Source organism: Denticeps clupeoides, chromosome 18 (assembly GCF_900700375.1).
Source record: "Denticeps clupeoides chromosome 18, fDenClu1.1, whole genome shotgun sequence".
Classification (NCBI taxonomy): domain Eukaryota; kingdom Metazoa; phylum Chordata; class Actinopteri; order Clupeiformes; family Denticipitidae; genus Denticeps; species Denticeps clupeoides.
In genome coordinates, this window is record NC_041724.1 from 13,727,191 (window position 1) to 13,751,178 (window position 23,988).

General features: G+C 43.7%; 1 protein-coding gene, 1 long non-coding RNA gene and 1 pseudogene across 2 annotated transcripts; all 3 read left to right on the top strand.

Annotated features, from left to right (window-relative positions):
- Positions 1 to 1,178: 1,178 nt before the first annotated feature.
- Positions 1,179 to 2,502, top strand: LOC114768493 (uncharacterized). Its single transcript, XR_003743068.1, has 3 exons — positions 1,179 to 1,724; positions 2,075 to 2,121; positions 2,239 to 2,502. It is a non-coding gene; the product is annotated as an uncharacterized LOC114768493 (long non-coding RNA).
- Positions 2,503 to 12,015: 9,513 nt separating this feature from the next.
- Positions 12,016 to 12,901, top strand: LOC114768541 (nuclease-sensitive element-binding protein 1-like; annotated as a pseudogene).
- Positions 12,902 to 17,664: 4,763 nt separating this feature from the next.
- LOC114768451 (uncharacterized) lies at positions 17,665 to 18,826 on the top strand. Its single transcript, XM_028960752.1, has 5 exons — positions 17,665 to 17,912; positions 17,997 to 18,113; positions 18,298 to 18,414; positions 18,501 to 18,562; positions 18,645 to 18,826. The coding sequence occupies exons 1-5, from the start codon at positions 17,672 to 17,674 to the stop codon at positions 18,792 to 18,794; spliced, it is 687 nt and encodes a 228-aa protein (XP_028816585.1). The 5' UTR covers positions 17,665 to 17,671; the 3' UTR covers positions 18,795 to 18,826.
- The last annotated feature ends 5,162 nt before the right edge of the window (positions 18,827 to 23,988 follow it).

Sequence of the window (23,988 nt, forward strand, 5' to 3'; positions counted from 1 at the left end):
TATGAACATGAGTACAGAATACCTAAATTTAATTTAAAAACAGAAAAAACATTGTGGTCACTTCAGCTGCATGCAGCAGCAGAATTAACCACATGTTCTAAAACTGAACACTGGTGTGAGGCATTGAAATTTTTTTTCTAACATAATTCAGGGCGAGACATCTGACCACTTTCCAGTGACTTCCCCATTATTCATAGGCAGTCAGACAAGTGTCATTTTACTCATGAAACTAAAGATGCGTGGTGTGTGGAATGTACTTTTTTTCATACAAACAGTATGTAAGTAAAATATTATCTTTTACATTGACCAAAAATATGTGAGTCACATTGTTATTGATTCTGCAATGCTCTATGTTTCATGTTCTGGTTGTAATTTTAGGGTCATGTTCTAACTCCACGGAAATTGAAGGCGGTAAGATAATCAAAGAAAACTAATTTTCTGTTACTATACATGTATACACAGGCACACAAGAGTTAAGGGTCATTTAGAACTGTTCTCAATTTTGATAGAAACCTTTGGTTTTACATATTAAATGATGTATTGAACTGCTTAGCTGCACATAGTTTTATGGAATAATCTGATTTATTAATCCGTTTTATTAGCTGTCACTTATAAAGCTTCATTCATTTTCCACTTTTCCAAGTTCAGCTGAACTAAGAAGAAATAAAAATGCAGTAAAAATGAATAACAAGCACAGCATCAGTATAAGGAGATGTGGGTTTTTAACTACATCATTTTAGAAAATGTATGTTTTCAAGTTTATTAATTATTGTATTTTGGCATTCTTTTTCAATTGAAACCCATTTCATGTTGCTTTATCCTTGAGTAACCCAGGAGCACTGCTACTTATGCTAATTTTGAACAATAGCATAAGTAGATATTTGCATATTGGTTAATGTGTAGTTTATCATCACGTATTTAAAATAAAATTAAGGAATTTTATGGATTCTACAATGTGGCACTTTGTTACATGATCTGGTTGTACTTTTAGGGTCAGATTGTACTGGCATCAAAAATGGAGAAGGTAAGCATTTCAAAGAAAATGTTCATTACTAATCCACTGATGGTTAAAAAAAATTACAATATACTCTGCCTTTCTGGTAACAGTTTCACAACTGTAACTAACTGTATCAATCTGATGCATTTAGAAAAAGAGCTGGAGGAAAGTTTGATGATCACTGCTTTAATGCACATTCTGTATCCTTGCAGATGCATGCAATTGGGTATGTGGAGTTTAGACCAGCTCAGGGCAGTGGTGGCCTAGTGGGTAAGGAAGCAGACCCGTAATCGGAAGATTGTGGGCTCGAATTCCGCACCCCCAAGGTACAACTGAGCAAAGTACCGTCCCCACACATTGCTTCCTGGGGTGCCTGTCATGGCTTCCCACTCTTTACTAAAATGATGAGATTGGTCTGCTGAGTGGCCTAACTGACTGGTCTGAGTTTTAAATAAACAGCTTTGAGTAAAAAGCAAGCATCATCATTTAATTTTTCAAGTTCATGTAATAATGTATTACAAAATAGGGGGTATGCGCATTGCATATTGCTTTGTGTTTAGCTAAATATCTTTATGTGTTTTTTTGTTTGTTCATTTAGGTACCAATAACAGGAACATTCTGGTTCCTGTGTGTTTCGTTCTGGCAGAAGCATTAATCTTGTCTTTAATAATAAATATCTACATCATCTGCATACATCAGATTAGAAGCCGACCTCAACAGCATAGCAGTAAGTATATTTTTCTGCAGATTTAAGATTTGTATATCTTTGGGTCAGTGTCCATTTTATGGCTTTTAGTCTGGTCCTAGACTAAAAGCATGTTTGAATGGAGAACTTTACTGAAGCTCCATCTAAATCTTAGACTGGGCTTAATTCAAGAACACCACATGTTGACCCGAGAATAAAGGAAGTGCCTAGCGATCTGATCAAGGGTTCAATTTTCAATATCATTCTCTCACATGCCACTACATTGTTCAGGCTGTGAAAATGAATCAATGTGAGATAATTTGCTGGAGTTGCGGGGAATCTGTTTCTTTTAAATATTTGATGTAAAACAAAACATTTCACGCCATCGGCAGATGTGTTGGAGGAAGAGTCACACCATGAACAGCCAAGTGAAGAGGAGGTGAGAAAATAACCTTTTTTTGGTTAAATAAATACATAAAATTTAATAAAACAATCAATTGTATTAATATTTTTTTATACTAATTTAAGAAGTGGTCAACCTGCTGCTAAACTCTAGGTGTGTGAAGAAAGCAAAATGACCTACTCCTCACTGAACTTTGATCATAAAGAAGCCCAGGCAAAAAAGGAGAAGAAAGAAGAAGGCAAGAATACAGAGGCTGAGACCATTTACTCTGATGTTTGAGAAATGGGGTGGGTCTGAGCAGTCGACTCGAGTTTTTTATCAGTAAGGTAGTTAAAATAAAATTGTTTTTACATGTATTGCTTTTAGCAGAAGGCTTTTACCACACACCCTTATCCAGAGCGCCTTACAATCAGTAGTTACAGGGACAGTCCCCCCTGGAGACACTCAGGGTTAAGTGTCTTGCTCAGGGTCACAATGGTAGTAAGTGGGGTGACTTTGTGGTCTTCTGGTTCATAGGCGAGCATCTAACACACTAGAATACTACCACAACTAGCCTCTGGGTAAGCTTTGCATGTGTTTGGTGAAAAGTACAATCTGTGTAGCTTATGTAGTTTCATCAAAAAAATCGTGAAGGGCTTCACTCATGTTAATGAGCATGTAATGAAGTGGTTTTTGATGATGACAATAATGAACAAAGCAGCCATGAAGCTATAAAGAGGCGACAGGTTCATCAAAAGCGTTTTACTTTCTCCTGTTCCAAAAATACTAAACATGTTTGTTGCATTGGGTTCTTAAATGTAGGTGTGTCCTACAGGGGAAGTATTCTATTTGTATTTTGGGAAAGAACATCAGAGTTGTGATATTCAGCTCCAATTTTAATCAGAAGGTGGCAGTAGAGCGTAGAGAATGAGCCTGAAAAGCGGGATTGTGAAAAATATAATTAGAGAGGAAAGTCAATGTTTCATATGCAGTTTATTCATGTTGGTATGTTTTAAGAATGCAAATAAATGAATTTTATAACCAGATTAGAAGTGTATTTTAGTTTGTTACCGATTACTATTTCAATAATTGTATTGTGCTTTTATTGTGAAAATAAAAGCACAATACACACACACACACAGTGTAAAGTCACCCATGTAATCCATGATCCACTAATCCATGCATGCCTTTGGGTACCAGAGAACCCTGTAGGAAACCTACAGGGAGTGCCTGTATTCGAACCCACAGTGTTGGAGGTGTGACCTTGGAGATGCTAATTTTGGTGCCACTGCACAGTGTGATGTTACATCAGGTTTAGAGCAAGAGAGGAACTATCTTGTGGGTGCTGGTAAATTACAGGTACAGGTGTAGAAATACTTTCATAATTTGAAAGAAATAATTTCATAATCCTGATCAGATGATGGTGAACTAAATTGAGGTGTGACTCTATTCCAGCTGTCAGCTGTCCTATTAGTAAATGTTTTAAGCACTACACTTGATGATGAAAGGAAAATTAAAATTGATATTCAATATTTTCTAACAAGTAGACATCCTGCCAATGCACTAGTTCTTTTTGTTTGTTTGTTTGTTTGTTTTTGTTACAATCAGTAATGTGTGTTAATAAATAATAATAATAATAGTATGATTGCTTTATTTTGTACCTTTCACAAAACTAAATGCTGACATGAATGCGGATGAATGCTGTAAATTTCCCACTTGTGGGACTAATAAAGGATCATCTTATCGTAAGTGGAGGTCACAGAGGCTTGCAGTAGCAGCAGCAGGCCTTGCACAGCCCATAAATCTTGTGGTAGAGGACCGTGGAACTGAAATCAACACAATGAGTTAAATGCAGGAATAAATAATTATCAAAATCTAAGCAAAATAAGTAGTAATGTCTTGCAGTCTCTCATGGCAGGGAGGGCAATGTGGTAAAGGTAAAATCCTTTCTCTTTATGCACTTGCGCTCTGCCATAAAGCTGTGGTGCAGCTTCACTTGAACTTGAAAAATACACGTAAGCATGTCCAAACTGCATTGAACCTCACTTGCATAGCCCTAGCACATACTGCAGTAAGGGTCCTTTGACTAGATACATGGATCAGCATTACACAATTGTACTCATTACAGTGGGTGCGATGCTTTTAAGCAGCTAGTGAACATTATGCCTTTCAAGCTGATACACTGGACGTGTAATTGCAAATTGTTGCGGATCTTGGTGCAGCTCTATTAACTTAACCACAACCTCAGTCTGCTCAAAGTGCTCAAAGGGGAGGACATGTAAGCTGGGTGTGTACATGTGGACAGTGTTTGCAGTGTTTAGGTATTGTAAGGCTGACTTCTACGGCAAACTTAGTGATGTAAAAAAAAACATAACACATGACAATTCAAAAACATACTCAAAAGGCAAAACCTTATAACAGTTACACCCAAACCTCACCGCCAAAAAAATGATTCAGCAAAAAAGGCGGAGGCCACCATTAGCTATTGCTGAACACTGTTCTGTGCTGGCATGTGATCACATTGGAGAAGCAGGTAGAACTGCTGTCTCAGACTCCACTGCTGCTACCCACTTCAAAATGCACAGGACGAAGTGTAGAGAAGTGAGTAATGTTGTCCTAGCAACATACCGAAAAAGTTGGTTGCAGACATGGGTGAGCATCATTTCATCCTCCTCCACGATGAGTCCACAGATGTAAGTGTTTCGAAGTAGTAAGTAACTTCAGTGACTCTAAGCAGACACTTGTGTGAACATTTCTGGGGCTTGTTGAGTTGGAGGGAGAAGATGCTGTCGTAAAAAATGTGTCTAAGTCAAAAACGTCTTCAGAAAAAAGAAGACTGGCTCTGAAAATATGGCTCTGGCTCTGAGTCTTTAATACAGAATTCAGCAGTCGCGGTCCTGTGGGTGAATTACTTTTCCACCTTTTGTTATGTTACAATCATATTTTCCATAATGACAAATTGAAGTACACTTAAGGTTTTGATAAATTTATTAAAAATATAAAAACTGAGGAAGCACAAGTACATAAGAATTCACAGCTTTTGACATGAAGCTCAACATTGAGCTCAGGTGCATCATGTTTCCAACCTCAGGCAGGTGACCAAGTACCTGATGGTCATTGTGTCAGAGCTCCAGGAGTCCTCTGAACAAACATCTTTGGACAGAGGAGAACCTTCGAGCAAGACAATCATCTCTGCAGTAATCCACCAATCAGGCCTGTATGGTAGAGTTTCCAGACATAAGCCACTCCTTATTAAAAGGCATATGGCTGCCTGCCTGGAGTTTACCAAAAGCCACCTGAAGGACTCTCAGAACATGAGAAACAAAAGTCTTTGGTCTGATGAGAGAAAGATTGAACTCTCTCAGGAGTTACATTTGCAGTAAACAAGGCACCACTCATCACCGGGCCAATATCATCCCCACAGTGAAGCATGGTGGTGGCGGTATACTTAGATTTACAGCATTTATCAGATGCCCTTATCCAGAACGACTTACAATCAGTAGTTACAGGGACAGTCCCCCCCTGGAGCAACTCAGGATTAAGTGTCTTGCTGAGGGACACAATGGTAGTAAGTGGGATTTGAACCTGGGTCTTCTGGTTCATAGGCAAGTGTGTTACTCACTAGGCTACTACCACCCTGTATCATGCTGTGGGGATGTTTTTCAGCTACAAGAACTAGGAGACTAGTCAGGATAGAGGGAAAGATGACTGCAGCAATGGACAGAGACATTATGGATGGAAATCTGCTCCAGAGCTCTCTTGACATCAGACTCGGGCAACAATTCACCTTTCAGAACGACAACAACCGTTCAAGCACACAGCCAAGATATCAAAGGAGTGGCTTCAGGACAACTCCTTGAGTGTCCCAGCCAGAGCCCAGACTTGAATGGAAAGATCTTAATATGGCTGTGCACCAAAGCGTCCCATCCAACCCGATGGAGCTTGAGAGGTTCTGCAAAGAGAAACGGGCCAAACTGGCCAAGGATAGGTGTAGCATCATATTCAAAAAGACTTGAGGCTGTAATTGCTGCCAAAAGTGCATCAACAAAGTATTGAGCAAAGGCTGTGAATACTGTACATGTGAAAGTGAAAGTAATAAGTTGTCACTAGTGACACAAGACAGCACAGCACCCAGTGCACATAGTGAAATGTGGTCTCTGCATTTAACCATCCCCTGAGGGAGCAGTGGGCAGCCATGACAGGCACTGAGTGGCACCTCAGTGCCACCTTGGCAGATAAGCAACCTAATGTTTATGAGTCAGCTTCCTGGGCCCCCACTGCCCAGTTTATTTTTAATAAATTCGCCAATGCCTCGAGTAAACTTCATCGTCATTATGGCATGTTGCGTGTGGAATTCTGTGGAAATAGTGCATTTAATCCATTTTGGAATAAGACTGACACAAGAAAATGTTGAAAAAGTGATGTGCTGTGAACATTTTTCCGGATAGTGCTCATGACATCTATCTTATTTATCTGTGCTTCTTTTTGCCAACATGAAATCAGACCCATTGAAATAACCTGAGTTTAAGTGTGAAGTGAAAGTGAAGTGATTGTCATTGTGATACACAGCACAGCACACGGTGCACACAACAAAATGTGTCCTCTGTTTTTAACCCATCACTTCTGGTGAGCAGTGATGCCGTGTGTCAGCTCAATGCATGTAATCGCCCAGCTGACATCATAAATTGTACAGGTAGGCATTTCCCGGAGGCATCGTCTCAGGGCCATAATTCACGTATTAGGTCTTGCTGGCTTATCTTGGCTCAACAACAACAAAACCTCTAGTCCTGTTTGGCCTTCAGCCTCTACAGAGTTGCTTTGTATTCACTGCACACACCTTGTAGCTGTGTGTTTGGTGAGCTCATTGCAAGTTCACATGGAGTTCACTTGGTTTCACTGTGTGAAAGATCAGACTTTAGGGAAGGTCCAAAATGGCTGAAAAAAATACAGTAATGGTAGAGCTATAGCTAGTGCTGTTGTGGCTTTCCTACAGAAATGTCATCTTAAAAAAAAAGAAACTCCTGAAGATAGGTAATGACAATGTCTCTGTTGTGACAGGGATTAACAACGGGGTCCAAAAAGTGCTGAAGGAGGAGTATGGCCTCAAAGATCTGGTTCTTATCCACTGTGTGTGCCAGTCTCTGCAGCTTGCTGTAATGCTTCCAATGACACCCTCCCCTGTAGTGTGGAGTACTTGGTACAAGAGAGTTATAACTGGTTCTCAGTGTCTCCATAAAGTTGCCTACAAGCCCATATATAAAACCATCAACTGTGGGTAGAAACCCTTACAGATTACAAAGTTCCCCTTGAACTTTTCCACATTTTGTCACATTACAGCCACAAACATGAATCTATTCATCTATTCATGTACACCACTTTGTATTGGTCTTTCACGTGGAATTCCAATAAAATATATTCATGTTTGTGGCTGTAATGTGTCAAAAAGTTCAAGGGGGGCGAATACTTTTGCATCCCTCTGTATCCACTGTACTTGCGGTTTCACACGTTTTGAACCAGTAGGAGTGTCACGACTACGGGCTTACGAGGGAAGGAAGCGCAGAGGTCTGACATGCTGGGAAGGGGTCTTTATTAACAAATAAACAATAAACACAATTAAAGAATGGCGCGGTGGCCGAAAACAATTTAACTTAAATGAACAACGTAAACAAACCCGTAGGCGTGTGGCGATTGCCAGAACTCAAAATACACTTAAACCAAAACCAGGTCAAGTTCGTGCAAGTGAAGTTCACGAAAATGCCGGAGACCCAGAAGGGGCGGAAACTTCCGGCATTTATGGGGCGTCAGGATTGGAGTCAGGTGTGGAGCCCAGCTGCAGGCAATCCTGACAGAGCCCCCCCTCCAAGGGCTACGTCGTCGGAGCCCCAACAGTACCATCAGTGGAGGCGGCGGGGCGGACGGCGGCAACCACAGGGCTCCTGCCCTGCTGTATCCTCCCCTTGGAGGACCCGGTCCCTCGGGCTGCCTCCCCGGCGTGGTCAGGCGTGGCGGCCCCGGTCCCTCGGGCTGGCTCCCCGGCGTGGTCAGGCGTGGCGGCCCCGGTCCCTCGGGCTGGCTCCCCGGCGTGGTCAGGCGTGGCGGCCCCGGTCCCTCGGGCTGGCTCCCCGGCGTGGTCAGGCGTGGCGGCCCCGGTCCCTCGGGCTGGCTCCCCGGCGTGGTCAGGCGTGGCGGCCCCGGTCCCTCGGGCTGGCTCCCCGGCGTGGTCAGGCGTGGCGGCCCCGGTCCCTCGGGCTGGCTCCCCGGCGTGGTCAGGCGTGGCGGCCCCCGGTCCCTCGGGCTGGCTCCCCGGCGTGGTCAGGCGTGGCGGCCCCCGGTCCCTCGGGCTGGCTCCCCGGCGTGGTCAGGCGTGGCGGCCCCGGTCCCTCGGCCTGGCTCCCCTGTCTCCACACATCCCCTCTGACACGTCTTGTGTCACCCCCTGCACCGCGCAGGGAGATTGTCCCAGAGCCTCCGGCAACTGTTCCAGGCACCCCAGGCTGGTGCCTTCTGGGACTATGCAGCCCCTCTCGCTGCACGGCCCTGGTGCCAAGGGGGGGGCATTGCCAGACCATCCGGCTAGTCCCTTCTGCGTCCGTTGACGCAGAATTTCTTTGGGGCAGCACCCCCCCCGGCTGGACTTAGGGGTACCTTGGGGCTCGTCCACCTCGCCTTGGACCGGTGCAGTCAGGTTGGGAACTCCCTCCCTGGGGTTCAGCTCCGCTGCTGGGTCGCCATCTGGTGGACACAAAGAGGGGAAGTGGGGGCGACATACGGACACATACCACGCACACACACACAGACAGAGACAGACAGAAGAGAGGGTCGTCTGGTTCCCTCTCTGAGCTCTCCAGGACCTCCTCAGGGGGCACAGCCAGGATCTCAGGAGGCGCGACCTTCTCGTCGGCCGCCAGTGCTTGGTCTTCTTGCCCCGGATCCTGACTGGTACTGGATGTGGTGGAGGGGCAGAGTTCGATCCCTGGCTCAGGCTCTGGTCGATCAAACTCCGCCCTCAGTCTCTGCTGGAAGTCCCGAAAACTCCTGTCGGTCTCTCCCTGCTGCCAGAGGGCTGCGCTCCAGCCCCATGCTGACCCAGTCAGACACGTGAGGATGGTGGTGATCTCATCCGTGTCTGCTGCCCCACTGAAGGGTCCTGGGACCATTGGGCTGTCCCACACGGGGCTGGGCACATCGCTGGAGATGGTGGTGGGCGTGTGGCGTGGGGAGTGGTGGATGTCTTCTCCAGCATGCGGGGGTGCTGGTGATGCGCTTGTGGAAGGAAAATTTAGTAGGCCCAGACACTCCACGAAATTTAGTAGGCCAGACTCTCCACGTGTTTCACCTTTGGTCATGGAACAGTCAGAAGACAACTGTGTATCTTAGGTCTGACCTTGTTGACGCAAAAACTAGACATAAACTGATAAAAGAAAGGTTCTGTGACGTTGATGGGCGCCACTGTCTAAAGTGGTGCGAGCTTGCTTTTCGACCTTGTACACCCCAGATGTATAAATGCTTGTGAACTGTAATCAAGCGGGGGGATGTTCTCTTGTGGGTCCCCCCGTGCGCGGTAAAATAAACTTGGATAATCAATTCAGTTGACTTCCTTTATTGCAGCTCCCCGGACGGCAGAATTTCCACCACAATTGGCGTCACGAACAGGATCCGCGTGAATCCGCCAGGACATGACCGGAGTGGCTGGTCACCCTGGGTCACCAAGATCCATCTCCAAAACCTCGTCTTAGAGTTTCGGAGTGACTGGGACTGCGGTCAGTGTCCTTGGCCGATTCCGCCGGGATTTTTTCTCTTTTCTGTCGTCTGGGGACACGAACACGGTGAGCTAAAATATTCCACCTCTCAAACATTTAATGAAAACTGCAGAATTTAGAAGATTAATAAATCCAAAATCAAATTGATAAGGGGAATTGCATATTTGCTTTATTCTGTAGTCAACTGAGTTGATCCAACTAAGCGAGTGTCACTTTTTATTTTGTTTAATAGAGGTTAAAGTCCTCTGAGTAAAACGATCTTGGAGATCGAGTGTGAAATAAAAGTGTGAGCCTTCTTTACAAGATAAAAAAAAAAAAAAAAAAAAAAAAAAAATCATTCAATCATTAAGTAATATTTCAATCAGTGTGAGTAATAAGGCAAGAGCACAAAGGGAAAACGTGAAACGGGAAGAGTTGTGAGCCATTAGTTATCTGTGAGCTCTCTTAGCAAGAGCAGTTGTTTTCGTTGGGCTGTGAATTCCCCGAGCAAACTCGAGAAAGCTGTGTGCGTAAAAAATGGGAAATAAAAGTGGGAAAAGTGACACTCCTATTAGTCCCGAAACTAAGTTAATGATACAGATGAAACAGAAATATGGTGATGATGTGTGTAATCATCTGGTGGACTGGCATGAAAATTACGGTTTTCCTGCGGGTGGGTCTCTTAGTCAAACTCAGCTAAAAAAGCTGAAGGAGGGGCTAGAGGGTAGCAGGCAAAAAATACTGCAGTCAAGTAAAAGTAAAGTAATTCGGAAAATGCTTATAATGGAAGACTGTTTTAAAATATGGGAAGCAGAGGGCGACCGAAGAGACAAGCAAAACACCCAGAACGCTCTGACTGCGCTGACTGTGGGAAAGAACTGTGGGAGACCACGCTGAACCTTGATACCAAAAAAAAATTCTCTGATACTGCACCTGCCTCATTGTATCCGTCATTACAGGGCGCACGGGTCGACCTGAGTTTGGACCCCACCCCTCCGCCCTACCCCCAACAGCAACCCCCACTGGAACAGCAGCAACTCCCGCTGGAGAAACCGTTACAAGAACAGCAGAAACCACCACAGCATGATGGCGTCACTGCTTCAACTTCAGAGAAAAAAACCACCACCAGAGCAGCCGCCCCATATTCTCCACCCAAGACCCGGTCTGCCACCACATCTTCTGAACCATCAGGACCCTCAACTGCAACTCTCCCCATGATTCAGGTCGCTGGGACAGGGGGGCCTACATTTGTTTACAGACCATGGACAACGGAAGACCTTCTGAACTCTTCCAAGCCTCTCTCAAATGCAGATCGAGGGGGTGTGGCCCTGTCCAGAGCCGTGAGCGATTTCATCAGAGAATTCACACCGACATCCACCGAAATGGCCCGAGTCCTGCTAAGGCACATGACCCCTGCGCAGTATGGTCAGCTACGTGAACATTTCACTACCCATCATCAGCCCTGCACCCCTGGTTGGGCAACTGCTGATCAAAATGACATTGGTGCAGTGCGGGGAGATGCAGACTACAGATGTTGGGCTGAAGGACTTGTGACCGCGATCGCTGGCAACTTTCCTACTGCCTGTGACCTTTCTAAAATCAGCACGTGTGCTCAGCAGCCTTTGGAGTCAGCAGAAGATTTTTTGATTCGACTCCAAGTTGTGTTTGATGACCACAGCGGCCTTGCTCGCCCCCATGATTACCCTGGACAAGGTATGACACCGTACGAAGCGCTTCTGAAAAATACCTTCATTGATGGCCTTCTCCCCCCCCTCAGTGAAGCAACAAAGACTTCCTGCATCATGTGGGCAGATGCTTCAGTGCGTCTCGCTGAAGTTCTGCGTCATGCGCGCCACGCCCAGGCCAGACAGGCGGAAGCGAGGATCAAAGAAGACAACAAAAACAAAGATTCAACCCACAGGGCACAACTGGCTCTGTTGCAGCATGATGCTGCCAACTCCACTTCATATCGCGGACCGGATGTGTGCTTCAGGTGTAACCAAAGGGGACACTGGGCACGAGACTGCACCAAAAGAGGGAGAGGACAGTGGAGACCACGAAGCGAGGAACAACCGGATGGGTGCTTCAACTGCGGCCAAAGCGGACATTGGTTACAAGAATGTCCCAATGAAGAAAGAGGATGGAGCAGAGGACATGGTGTTCCCTATGGCGAGAGACGTGGACACAGAGGAGAACACACCCACCATGAACAATCCCAAACAGCCTGACTGGTGAAGCGGGGCGGAGCTCCAAACGAAGGCGCGGCTGCAGCCCTGAAGGAGGCTCCAACCAAGGTCATGCACACCCACACAGACACACTCACACACATTCCAACAAAGGTCCTGGGGACAGTGAAGTGGTTCAACGTACACAACGGCTACGGTTTCATCAACAGGAATGACACAAAAGAAGACGTTTTTGTACACCAGACTGCCATAAAGAAAAACAACCCAAGAAAAAACCTCCGCAGTGTTGGGGACGGTGAGACTGTGGAGTTTGATGTCGTTGAAGGGGAGAAGGGTGCCGAGGCGGCCAATGTCACTGGCCCAGGGGGGGTCCCAGTCCAGGGCAGCAAATACGCCGCTGACCGGAACCGCTACAGGCGGTACCCACGCCGGAGGAGACCCCCACGCAACTACCAGGATAACTACCAGAGCGAGGGGCGGAAGAAGAGAGAGAGCCAGGAAATTGTTCCTGAGGGGGTCGCACAGCCACAGCAACGCAGAACTTTGTTCCCTGGCAGGCGGCGCTATCCACCGTACTTTGTCTGCCGACACTATGGCAGCCGCCCCCCATATACTAGCGCACCACGAAAGGAAATGACAGAAGGAACTGAAGGTAGTGACAACCAGGTGGTCCAGACCAGAGCAAACAGAACTACTACAGAGGCTTCAGACCAAGGAGTCCCCCACGTCCCAGACTGGTGAGGGAAGGCGAGGAAGACAAAGAGAACCAGGAGCCCCACCAGCGGCGCTACAGATGCAACATCAACTACCGCCCAGACCACCGAACCTCAGGATGGCAAAGAGAGCAAGGCAGCCGAAACATCCGCTGAGAAAACGTCCGCTCCCGAGGCTGAGCAGGGCGGGGCTGAATAAACACTGATTTACCATCGCTACCATCGTCCGGTAAGGTCAACAAGAAGAAACATCAAAGATCTGAGCAATAAGAAACAGATTTGACTTGACAATCGTCTAAGCTTGCAACATGCATTTGACCAGATTACCACCAATTGCCTGCAGAATCTATGCAGACTTGTTCTTTTCCATTATTTTTAGGTGACAGTTAAACATTTTGGGGAAACGGCAGATGGCTTTCTAAATCGGTCTTAAGTTTTTACACCAAATGGTTTTTAAAGGGAAAAATAATTTGATATTTGGTCTGTTTTGAAAAAAAAAAAAAAAAACTTGGCCACAGGAATAACTTGTTGTTACTTGCAGAAGCTACTGGTGACATTGCAAAATCTGATTGCATTGTATGTTTAGGACCTTGCCCATTGTTGAAGATTGTCCCCACTCCAGCCAAACTGAATTACCTGTCTTATCCAACTTATGACTCAAGATAACCTTGATCCTTTTTGCTCTTTTTGGGATTTCCTTTTTCCTGTAGGATCAAAAGCCGATGTCTTGTTTTTGATGCTGAAGTAGCTCGTAACAATTTTACTTGTTTTGTTAACCCTTCCCCTGGTAATACTGTTGGTACTGTGAATGTTTCATATTGTGCATCCATCCACAACCTGTCTGATTCCCCGAAAGTTGATCGTTCTGACATCTGGTGGTGGTAAAACACTACGCTCCACTTTACCTGAGAACTGGTCGGGTGTCTGCACTCCTTCTACTCTTATCCTACCTGTGACTATTTTGCCCGTAACCGCATCGGAAGTTCCAGTCTCTTTTTCCAATGTTCACTCCCGTTTAGCTAGGAGATCATTGTTTTCTTTTGATTCCCCTGATACAACTTACATTGATACCATAGGTATTCCCAGAGGTGTGCCCGACGAATACATATTAGTTAATCAAATAGCTGCAGGCTTTGAATAAATTTTTATTTTGAATAACTCCTAACAAAAATGTTGACAGAATCAATTACATTCATTACAAGGTGCAGCGCTTATCAAACTTCACTAGAGATGGATTTGAGACTGTACATGGACAATTTAAAGCCACCTCACTTATGGCCTTCCAGAACCACATTGCTGTTGATATGTTATTAGACCCCTAGAAAAAATTATGTAACTCTTGTTCATAGTGGTCAATCATGCTTTGAATCAAGCTACTCCTCGGATGAGACAGATGCAGACACATAATACACTATTGATATTGATTGTTATACTTGTTGTTGATTTTCATTTTAAATAGTTTGTTTTTTTTAATTATTTAGTTTTGAGTTTATATTTTTATACAACTGCCTGTAAACCCTTGATGGAGTGGTATACTTTGATGTTTCTGGTTGTATATTAAGTTACTTTGTAATTTTGCATTAATTTGCTGCATACTTTTTAATCATTTTTATAATCATTTTTTATTCTTTGAATTTTGTGCTATTATGTAATTATGTACTCCTCACCTTGCGTACACATCATATATATTTTTGTGCCTATAGTAGAGATCAATTAATCAAAAAAAAAAAAAAAAAAGTGTGGAGTGTGGAAGGAAAATTTAGTAGGCCCAGACACTCCACGAAATTTAGTAGGCCAGACTCTCCACGTGTTTCACCTTTGGTCATGGAACAGTCAGAAGACAACTGTGTATCTTAGGTCTGACCTTGTTGACGCAAAAACTAGACATAAACTGATAAAAGAAAGGTTCTGTGACGTTGATGGGCGCCACTGTCCAAAGTGGTGCGAGCTTGCTTTTCGACCTTGTACACCCCAGATGTATAAATGCTTGTGAACTGTAATCAAGCGGGGGGAGTTCTCTTGTGAGTCCCCTTGCGCGCGGTAAAATAAACTTGGATAATCAATTCAGTTGACTTCCTTTATTGCAGCTCCCCGGACGGCAGAATTTCCACCACACGCTGCCGTTCAGCTGGGGAACGTCCGAGCAGAGGGAAGGCGGGTTGGCGACTGGAGCTGGGAGGGCATCTTCCCTGCAAGGCAGTTCCGGCAGTGCAGTTGCTGGCTGGCGACCTCCTGTCGCCCTGTTCCACCAGCTTACCCCCGCATCGCTGTCCTCCTCCTCACTGTTGTCGCACCTCTGGGACTGATGTGGGTTTCCACGGACCTCGCAATGATCATGGACGGGCACGATGGGCGGAGCCATCCCGGCACCGACTGCCCAATCGGCGTCATCCTCGTCATAGTCCGTGTCGACCTCATACCCTCGGAAGTCACGTGGATCTTCACGGATGTCGCGACAATCTCGGACGCGCGCGCTGGGTGGAGCCATCCCGGCCCCGACTGCCCAACGAAAATCCACGTCATTGTCGCTTTCGTCATCCGTGTCCTCCCACCTGTGACTCCGAGGGTCGTCCACCCTGCGGACATCCTGGACCCAGGGTGCGATCAACTCCCAGGGACAGAACTCTGGCCATTCGGGCTGGAGGCTGCCCACCTCCTCGCTGGAGGGACGCCGCCGTTGTCGCTTCTCACCCCCCTGGAAGTGACGTGGGTCCCCACGGACCTTGCGACGATCGCAGACTGGCGCGATGGGCGGAGCCCAACACTCGTCTCCCGTGCTCTCGTCGTCGTCCGTGTCGTCCCACTCCACAGGGAGCCTTGCCAGCAGAGCGCAGAGTTCGTGCTGAAGATCGTGGGGGTCGCATCTTCTGCGCTCGCTGCCCACGTCACTTCCTCGCTGCTGCCGACGCCAACGTCCTCGCTCCGCCCACTCACCCGCCGACGTTGTCGCTTCCGGGTTTCGCGGAGTTTCCCGGGGGTGACGTCATCACGCGGCGCCGCGTACCACGGCTTCTCGGGGAGAAAACGCTCCACCAGAACGGGCGGCGCGTCTCTCCCCTGGCGTCCGCGTTCGCCGCGCCAGGCTGCGTCCTTCGCGGCGTTTCTTCTCCTCTGCTTTTTACCTCTGCGCTTTTGGGTGGGTCTCCGGCATTCTGTCACGTCTACGGGCTTACGGGGGAAGGAAGCGCAGAGGTTTGACATACTGGGAAGGGGGTTTTATTAATAAACAAACACTGAACACAAATAAAGACTGGCGTGGTGGCCGAAAACGATTTAACTTAAATGAAGAACTTAAACAAATCCCTAGGCGTGTGGCGATTGCCAGAACTGAAAACGCATACATTCACCCACTGAAGTCAAGTTCATGTCTGAGTTCACGAAAATGCCGGAGACCCAGAAGGGGCGGAAACTTCTGGCATTTATGGGGCGTCAGGATTAGAGTCAGGTGTGGAGCCCAGCTGCAGGCAATCCTGACAAGGAGGATGCATTTTGAAGTCACCAAGTCCAGTGAACCCTGCTATATGGCTGATATTTCATACTCCATGTACAGTGATCCTCAAAACATCTTCTATTAAACTTTTTTGAAGTCTGTGGCAGGTTAGGGACAGATCGCCATCAAGGCTTTTCTCACATTGTCCTTTCTTCTGTTTTGCCTTTTTGGTCCATTTAGATAGTTAATGTAGATTTTATACAAAATAAAGTTGTTTACTGCCACTTGTTCACTTAATCTAAGTAATTCCACCAAAGTAATCCAAAGCCTGGATAAAGGAGGACGGTGGGAACAGTGATATAAAAAAAAACAAGAATCAACAGAAGAAAGTTCATTTATAGTTCTAAATGTATTTAGGGTGTTTTTTAACCCCTTTTGGTATCTCCCTCAACATTTATTCCTCTCTCCTGCAGCATCCATTACATGTACATTGCACATTATGAAAATGAGGAATTGACAAGACACATTTCATGACCATTTACATTTACAGCATTTTTCAGACGCCCTTATCCAGCGCGACTTACAATCAGTAGTTAGAGGGACAGTCCCCCCTGGAGACACTTAGGGTTAAGTGTCTTGCTCAGGGACACAATGGTAGTAAGTGGGATTCGAACCCGGGTCTTCTGGTTCATAGGCGAGTCTGTTACTCACTAGGCTACTACCACCATTGGCAACAGTGCATGTGGACCACATTCATATTTGTCCACCTTCTGAAGCATTGTTTAAGACAACCTACCAACCGGCTGTTATATCTATTACTGTCTCCCCCAAACTGAAGGCAGGACAGGGGTTAGGCGTAGACTAGGGAACCTGAAATATGAAATATTACCAGTATAAAACTAGACATGTGGTTGAGAATAAACATGGACTATTTTCACTTTACCTACATAAAGCCTGCTGATTCACTCCATAATTGGTCAATTTTGAATAATAAAAATCTTGGGAAATAAGTAAACTGTAAACTGCAATTACACATTATAACTACTGCTCGCATAAGGGTGCAGAACGTAGCACAGGAAGTTGTTTCTTTTTTTTTTTTTTTTTTTTTTGGTATTTGAAGGAGAACATCTTTGAGACCAACCAGTTCAATACTTCATGAGGAGCTCGTGCCTTCACCACACTTTTCCTAATCCATGTGAAGCATCCAGCTAAAAATGAGAGATTTATTTCAAAATAGTCATTTTGTGTTCACATCCATTCTTCTCTGCAATGCGTGTAAGTGCATTTGAATTTCTTCTTTTGATTGCCACCTACTAATTAAGGTAAAATAGTAAAACTATACATTTTGTGAGTCCTTTCAGGTTATTAATGGATAATTTTTGAGTCCTTTCAGGTTATACATGATTATGAACGTCAAAATATTTATTATTTTAAGGCAGGGCTAAAGATCTTTTTCAGCTCAACCCAGTGATCACAGTTGAGCCTGGAGGCACAGTGAATATAACCTGCTCTTACCCAGAGGTGTACAGCTCTGAAAAAATGAGCTGGTACAAGCAAGTCCTGGGACAGAAGCCTCGCTGTATGGCAAATGTGGAAAGGCTTCAGCAAGTTTATTTTTTTGAAGAGTTTCATGATCCGCGCTTTCGGGCGATACGATCGCATGGGCAGCTCATTTTGACCGTCACGAACATCACAAAACCTGATGAGGCAACATATTACTGCTCGGTCAGGTACTTTGATCAGCTCATATTTGGAAGCGGCACATTTCTGATGGTGAAAGGTGATGCCTCGATTTCAAATGCGTCAGTCCTGATTGTCCTCCATAAGACATGCCTGTTTATTTTTAATTAGTCTTCTTTCATAGCAGGTAGCAGTGAGCAACTCATCAGCTCCTTCAACCATTCAGATGGGAAAGCGTTTTATTGTGCTGTTGCTGAATGTGCAGAGTTAAACTCGGAAAACAGGACTAACATAAATTTAGGTGAATGTTTTGTGTCTTTACAGATTCAGATTGTGCCCATTTAATAATGTCCAATTTATTAAAATACAGTAAAGCAATTTGCTGCATTTTACTCTAAATGTTTTTTTCTTTCATAAAAGACCTATTTAATCTAAATATTTCCTTAAAAGGTTCTTAGTTAATTCTTTGCTTTTCTTTTCAGCAGAGACCCCTGTGGACCCTGTGTTTGTTGGTCTGATTGCAGCATTGGGCTTATGTTTTGCTGTAATACTTTCTTTGGTCCAATTTAGTTTGAGGAGGAGGAGATGCAAGCATTGCAGAGGTAAGATGCAGTATTCGTGCAAAATAAACCTAATAACTGAATTCAAGCAACTGACATTCTTTATTCATCATCATCATCATCGGCAGCAGCAGCAGCTGCAGCAGCGGCAGTGGCAGGAAAATACCAACACGACAGCTTACATGATAAGGTAAATCTGGTAGATCAATCTGAAATGCATGCAAGACTTGCATGAATATTTTGAATCTAACTGTAATTTGTTTGGTACCTAGGATGGCGATTTGATTAATTATGCATCCGTGCATTTGCCTGAAAAGGGCCATAAAAGAGCTCTACAGAAGAAAGCACCACAGCAGAACACTCTGTATTCCGAGGTCAAGTACAGTGTTAAATCAAATGTATCTGTTCATAATTACTGCTGATGAGCTGTAGGTCGGTAATGTATTCACTGTACTAATTCTAATGCAGAGAAATAATGTGATTTGTAGAACCAGTCAGTGAACCTCATTGAACTTTTATAGTGGTAATCTTGTTTCAGTGTTGTCATTTATGCAGTCTGTGTTGCTCTTTGTTGCATTGGTAATTTATATGTAATATATTATTATATTTATATCTGCAATTATATTTAAAGGAATTTCAGAATGAAATATAATGCTTGAAAAAACGCTCATGTAACTATATAACATTTACTAGCAATCACTGGTAATATGGTTTATTCCCAAAAAATGTTGCTTTTTTCATTTTGCTTTTCTTTTTTGATGAGCCAGAGCCATGAGCCAGTTGTCCCAGTTCCAGGTAAATTTATTTAAATGAATTTAGTTTAAGATTTCATCTGTAATATAAGTTTTTAATTAATAATATTTCATTACACAGCTGTGGTGGTTAGCATCGTGGCCTCAGGCATCCAAGGTTGTGGGCTCAGCATGTCTTCTTCTGCCAAAAATTAAAATAGCAATCTATATGCAACATATTTCATTGTCATTTTCAAGCAGATTTTCAGTTAAATAATTGACTTTTTTTTCTGTACATGGTGTCACCTGCCCAGAACATTATGGGATCATATTACGATACAATTAAAAAAGTGACTGAATAAATAAAATACTCTCACTTTATTCAAGACTCATTCTACATCATAATATTACATACTGAAACGAAAGAGAAACTAATGGCAAACTGACAATATTTAAGAACATTTCAATTAATGATTGACAACATGACTTGCACTACTGCATTTTTGGTCCTGAAAGGTGAGAAAGTTTTTTTAACTCCAGTACAAAGGGGCATTGTGTTAAAGGTTGGCCCTGAAGACTCAGGGTTAAGGGTCTTGCTCAGGGACACAATGGTTGTAAGTGCATTACATATATGCAGTATACGCTCATATATTTCACCCAAATCAATGCAAACGCAACGGGAGCAGGTTGGATGTTAAAAATTTTGTCTGATACATGTCTGCAATTAAAATAAGGCACATAAAGAAAAGCAGCTTTAACTGATGATCAAAGTTTGCCTAATGTAAGGTTCCTCTACGTTCATACAGAGTTCTCCCTGGAAATGAAATGGATGTACAAGAAAAGTTCTTGTACCGTTCTGATGCCCCCGATATTCCCATTATCTGAGAGTTGGTCAGTCCGATACGTTCAAACTAAATCATGATAACTCACAAGAAGTTAGTAGACCTTGTCAAGTTAAACGGAAATGAAGAACCATCAGCTTTAAAGTTTTTTTTTTAGTATTTAAAAATGTTTGAGCCTTTATGTAAAGGTTTGACTATGTGTGAATTTATTTGAGAACATCCTAAATAAATAAATAAAATTCAAATACAATTCAAATAAAATACAAAAGAACAATTCAAAAGATTCAATGTGTTTTTCCTGCTATGGCCCATGATCTACCTTTCACTTACACCCAGCCTCTTAGGGAATGATAAATAGCCCTGCCTTTAAAGTGTTTGCCCCAGACGGCTTGAGGTTATTTCACTGTTTGGTTTTGCTGCACAGTGCCGGGTCTGGTCCTGGACTACCTGCCAGAAAGACCACAATGGCCAGTGTTGTGCTGCTCCTTTCTCTCCCAGTTGAAAGCAGCAAGATCTGTGTGAAGCTGGCAGAGGGTGGGTGTGCAGGTGTTGGGAAATGTGCAGGAAGTGGGAGCTCTGGCCGGGGCGCCAGGCACCACATCGGGATCGGCATGCGCCCCCTGGGGAGCGCTCCTGCTGGGCATCGCAGAGGAGGAAGGAGTATGGAACTGGGCGAGGTGCAGGGGAGCTGCCCAAACTCACGCTGATTTCCGGACTCACTCCGCCATCTTTTTCATCCTCCTGTTGCTCACCGGGAACTCTTGTGTGTTTTTTTTTTTGTTTTTTTTTGGGTAACCAAATCGAAAACACATTGATTTTTGATTATCAATTGACAATGGAAAGTACTAATAATACCATCTTTGTGGTCCGATCTTTTGTCGTGCCAAGGGAAAAGAGTGAAGGTGACGGACCCAGGCCCAGACTTCCAAAACATAGTTTTATTAACAGAAACACAAACTCACACATTTTTTATCCTGCTTTCCTTGTTTAACAGCTTTCATCTACATGTAATATCTGTCTGTGTGGGTTTATGAGAAGTGCATTGGAAAGCAAGAGAGAGACAGAGGTAATATTTCTGGTGCTAAGAGCAGCACTGTGCATTTACATAAATAAATAAAAAAATAAATATAAAAAGATGGTAAAAAAAAAAATTTCAATGATGGTTGATAAAAATCATTCCATACCAACAAATGGGTAGTTTCTCTTCTTCAAGATACAGGCCATTTACATACAGTACAGGCCAAAAGTTTGGACACACCTCATTCAATGTGTTTTCTTTATTTTCATGACCATTCACGTTGGTAGATTCTCACTGAAGGCATCAAAACTATGAATGTCAGAGAAGTGAGCACATTTTATAGGCGGCCTCAGCTGTAGAAGATAAAGGTTTCAGGTCCACTTGTTTGTTTATTGCTTTAGTGACTTTAGATGGATGATGATGACATATAATGTTTTATTCAGGCACTTGAATTAAAGTTTTTACATGAATGGCATTTATTAGACTCCCTTGTTGCTAGTGATTTACAATCAGTAGTTACAGGGACAGTACCCCTGAAGACTCAGGGTTAAGGGTCTTGCTCAGGGACACAATGGTTGTAAGTGGGTTTTTAAACTGTGGCTTTTTTTGTGGTCTTCTGAGTATGTTACTCTCTAGGCTACTACCACCCAGGTTAAGATTTTGCTTAGGCTGCTAAATTATCAAACCTAGAGGAGAACTGAAAAGTCATTGTCACTTGACATAGTAGGAAGTCACATGCTCTCAGTTAGATGAAAGTACTAACCTGCACTCTGAACATCAAACACCAAACAATGGCTCATAAGTGAACCTTTGGCTACACAAAGTCTAAAAACAGTTCTTCAGTTCTTTAAAATGTGCATTTAGCGCCAGATGATGTCTGTTCTGTTTTTGTGTGTGTGAGTTTGTTCAGAACAATGTGGCTTTTATGTTGCTGTGTACATGCTCGACCGCAAATCTCCGACCACCCTACGGCAAGACGGTCTCATTTCTCAGAAGACCCCACATGTCCCACTCATCACAGAGTACAAAACAGAACAGACAGGTGGGTGTCAAAGTTACAGCCACACAAATTCAGCACCCAAATTTTTCCCAAGCAGAACATTGCCCCAAGCATCACACTGCTATGTCTTTTTTTCCCATAATGCCACTCCAGGCAGGTGAGAAATGCAGGACCATCCACGTGATGCGAAAGAAACATGTATTTTTCATTCTTTTAGCTAGGGAGCTCACAGCATGCACAACTTTCACAATGAAACCACAACTCAGACCAAAGTTTCAGTATCAGTAACATGTTGTTTGTAAGGAGTTGTCAGTGTCAATTGACAGAAGACCTCAGTGGAAAGTTATCTGCTTGACCACATTTCATCCTGCCTTTCACACCCATCACTGCAGTCACTACGGCAGGGCATCATAAACTTTTTTTTTAGTTAGTTTTATTTTGATAAATTAAAAGTTGCTGAAGAATACGGTTCAGTCCACCTTGGTTCTGTTCACGTCATTCTCTTCTGCCATGGTCATATTCCACTTATCACCCCTGGATTTGGCCTTTTCAGTGGCATCTAGATTTTTTTTTTTTTCAAAAAGAAAAAAAAAAACGTTATATTTGCAAGTATCAAATGTGTCATTTTCTTTCTGAAGGAAGGTTCTGTTTATTTTGTCTGCCTATTTTATATTTTTTCCCCTTTTTAGCTGGATATGGGAAGAATGACATAAAAATGTAATTGTGAAACCATTGCATGTGACCATAAAGTCTTTGAACATTAAGACTGGCGCCACCTAGTGATACATGTGATACTTCCTTTATCGAATAACCAGTCAAGGATTTTTTGACCATATGAATAAACAAAGAAATTAAACCTGCCTTTAGAACAAACATGATTAGAAAACTTCCAGACAATCTCCTGCACCCCTGTCACCCTCTGGACCATAAATCCAAAATTTTTAGTTTAGTGTTGTGTTTAGATGGGCTGAGCTCAAGTGATTTAGATCAAGTGAAAGTGAAGTGAGTGTCATTGTAATACACTGCAGCGCAGCACATGGTGACACAGTGATATATGTCCTCTGCTTTTAACCCATCACCCTGAGTGAGCAGTGGGCAGCCATGACAGGCGCCCAGGGAGCAGTGTGTGGGGACGGTGCTTTGCTCAGTAGCAAAATCATGAGATATTGTCATCCTGAAAGGCAAAAATAGTTAATTGTAGAATAAGTAATTGTTTGTTTTTTACTGAAGAGGACAAGTCTCTCAATCATTCCAATTTTTTTGTCTTATGGGTTGTCAGTGATTGTGCAAGTTAGACCGGTCTTTTAGAAGGTGGTTTTCTCTGTTATAGACCCTGGTCAGCCATGTGCTGTATGTTTATTCCTGGCGAGCACATTTTTATTATTCAGAAACTCCTTTTTAAACCTGTTGCCGCCTCTACATCTAAGGTGGGTCACTGCCTTGTTCACTATTCAGGAACCACTTTAACAGCAGCTGTCCAGTCGATGCCTTGTGCTCGGCGGATTGTGATCTAGGATAGTCTTTGGCACCTGCAACCCAGACGTGCACTAAACGGGATTAATTTTTACATTAATGCAGTTATTAAATTCAAAGCATGAAATCTAACTGGATGTCAATTTATGAGCTGAATGCATAACAGTAATATGACGATCTTTTGTTCAGCACCATGGAGAGTAACTTGTTCCTCATTGCACATATTTTGTCATTTTCAGATGCCTGGAGCATAAGGTAGCATTTTCCAAATGTCCATATTTTCCACAATACAGATGAATATATGATCTTATTATTTATTTCTGATAATGACTGTTCAAGACAAACTGACTAGTAGATAGTGTAGTAAAAGATCGAATGTCATAAATAATATAAATGACATTCTTACCTTGATTTCATAGCTTTAAATTGACAAACCTATAGACCCACATCTTAATAATATTTTGATGAACTAGAGGAACTGCATGTTCTTGCTTAACTTCCTTGGAATGAACGTCTGAAGCCCATACTGCATGCAGCTGCCACAGGCCAAAA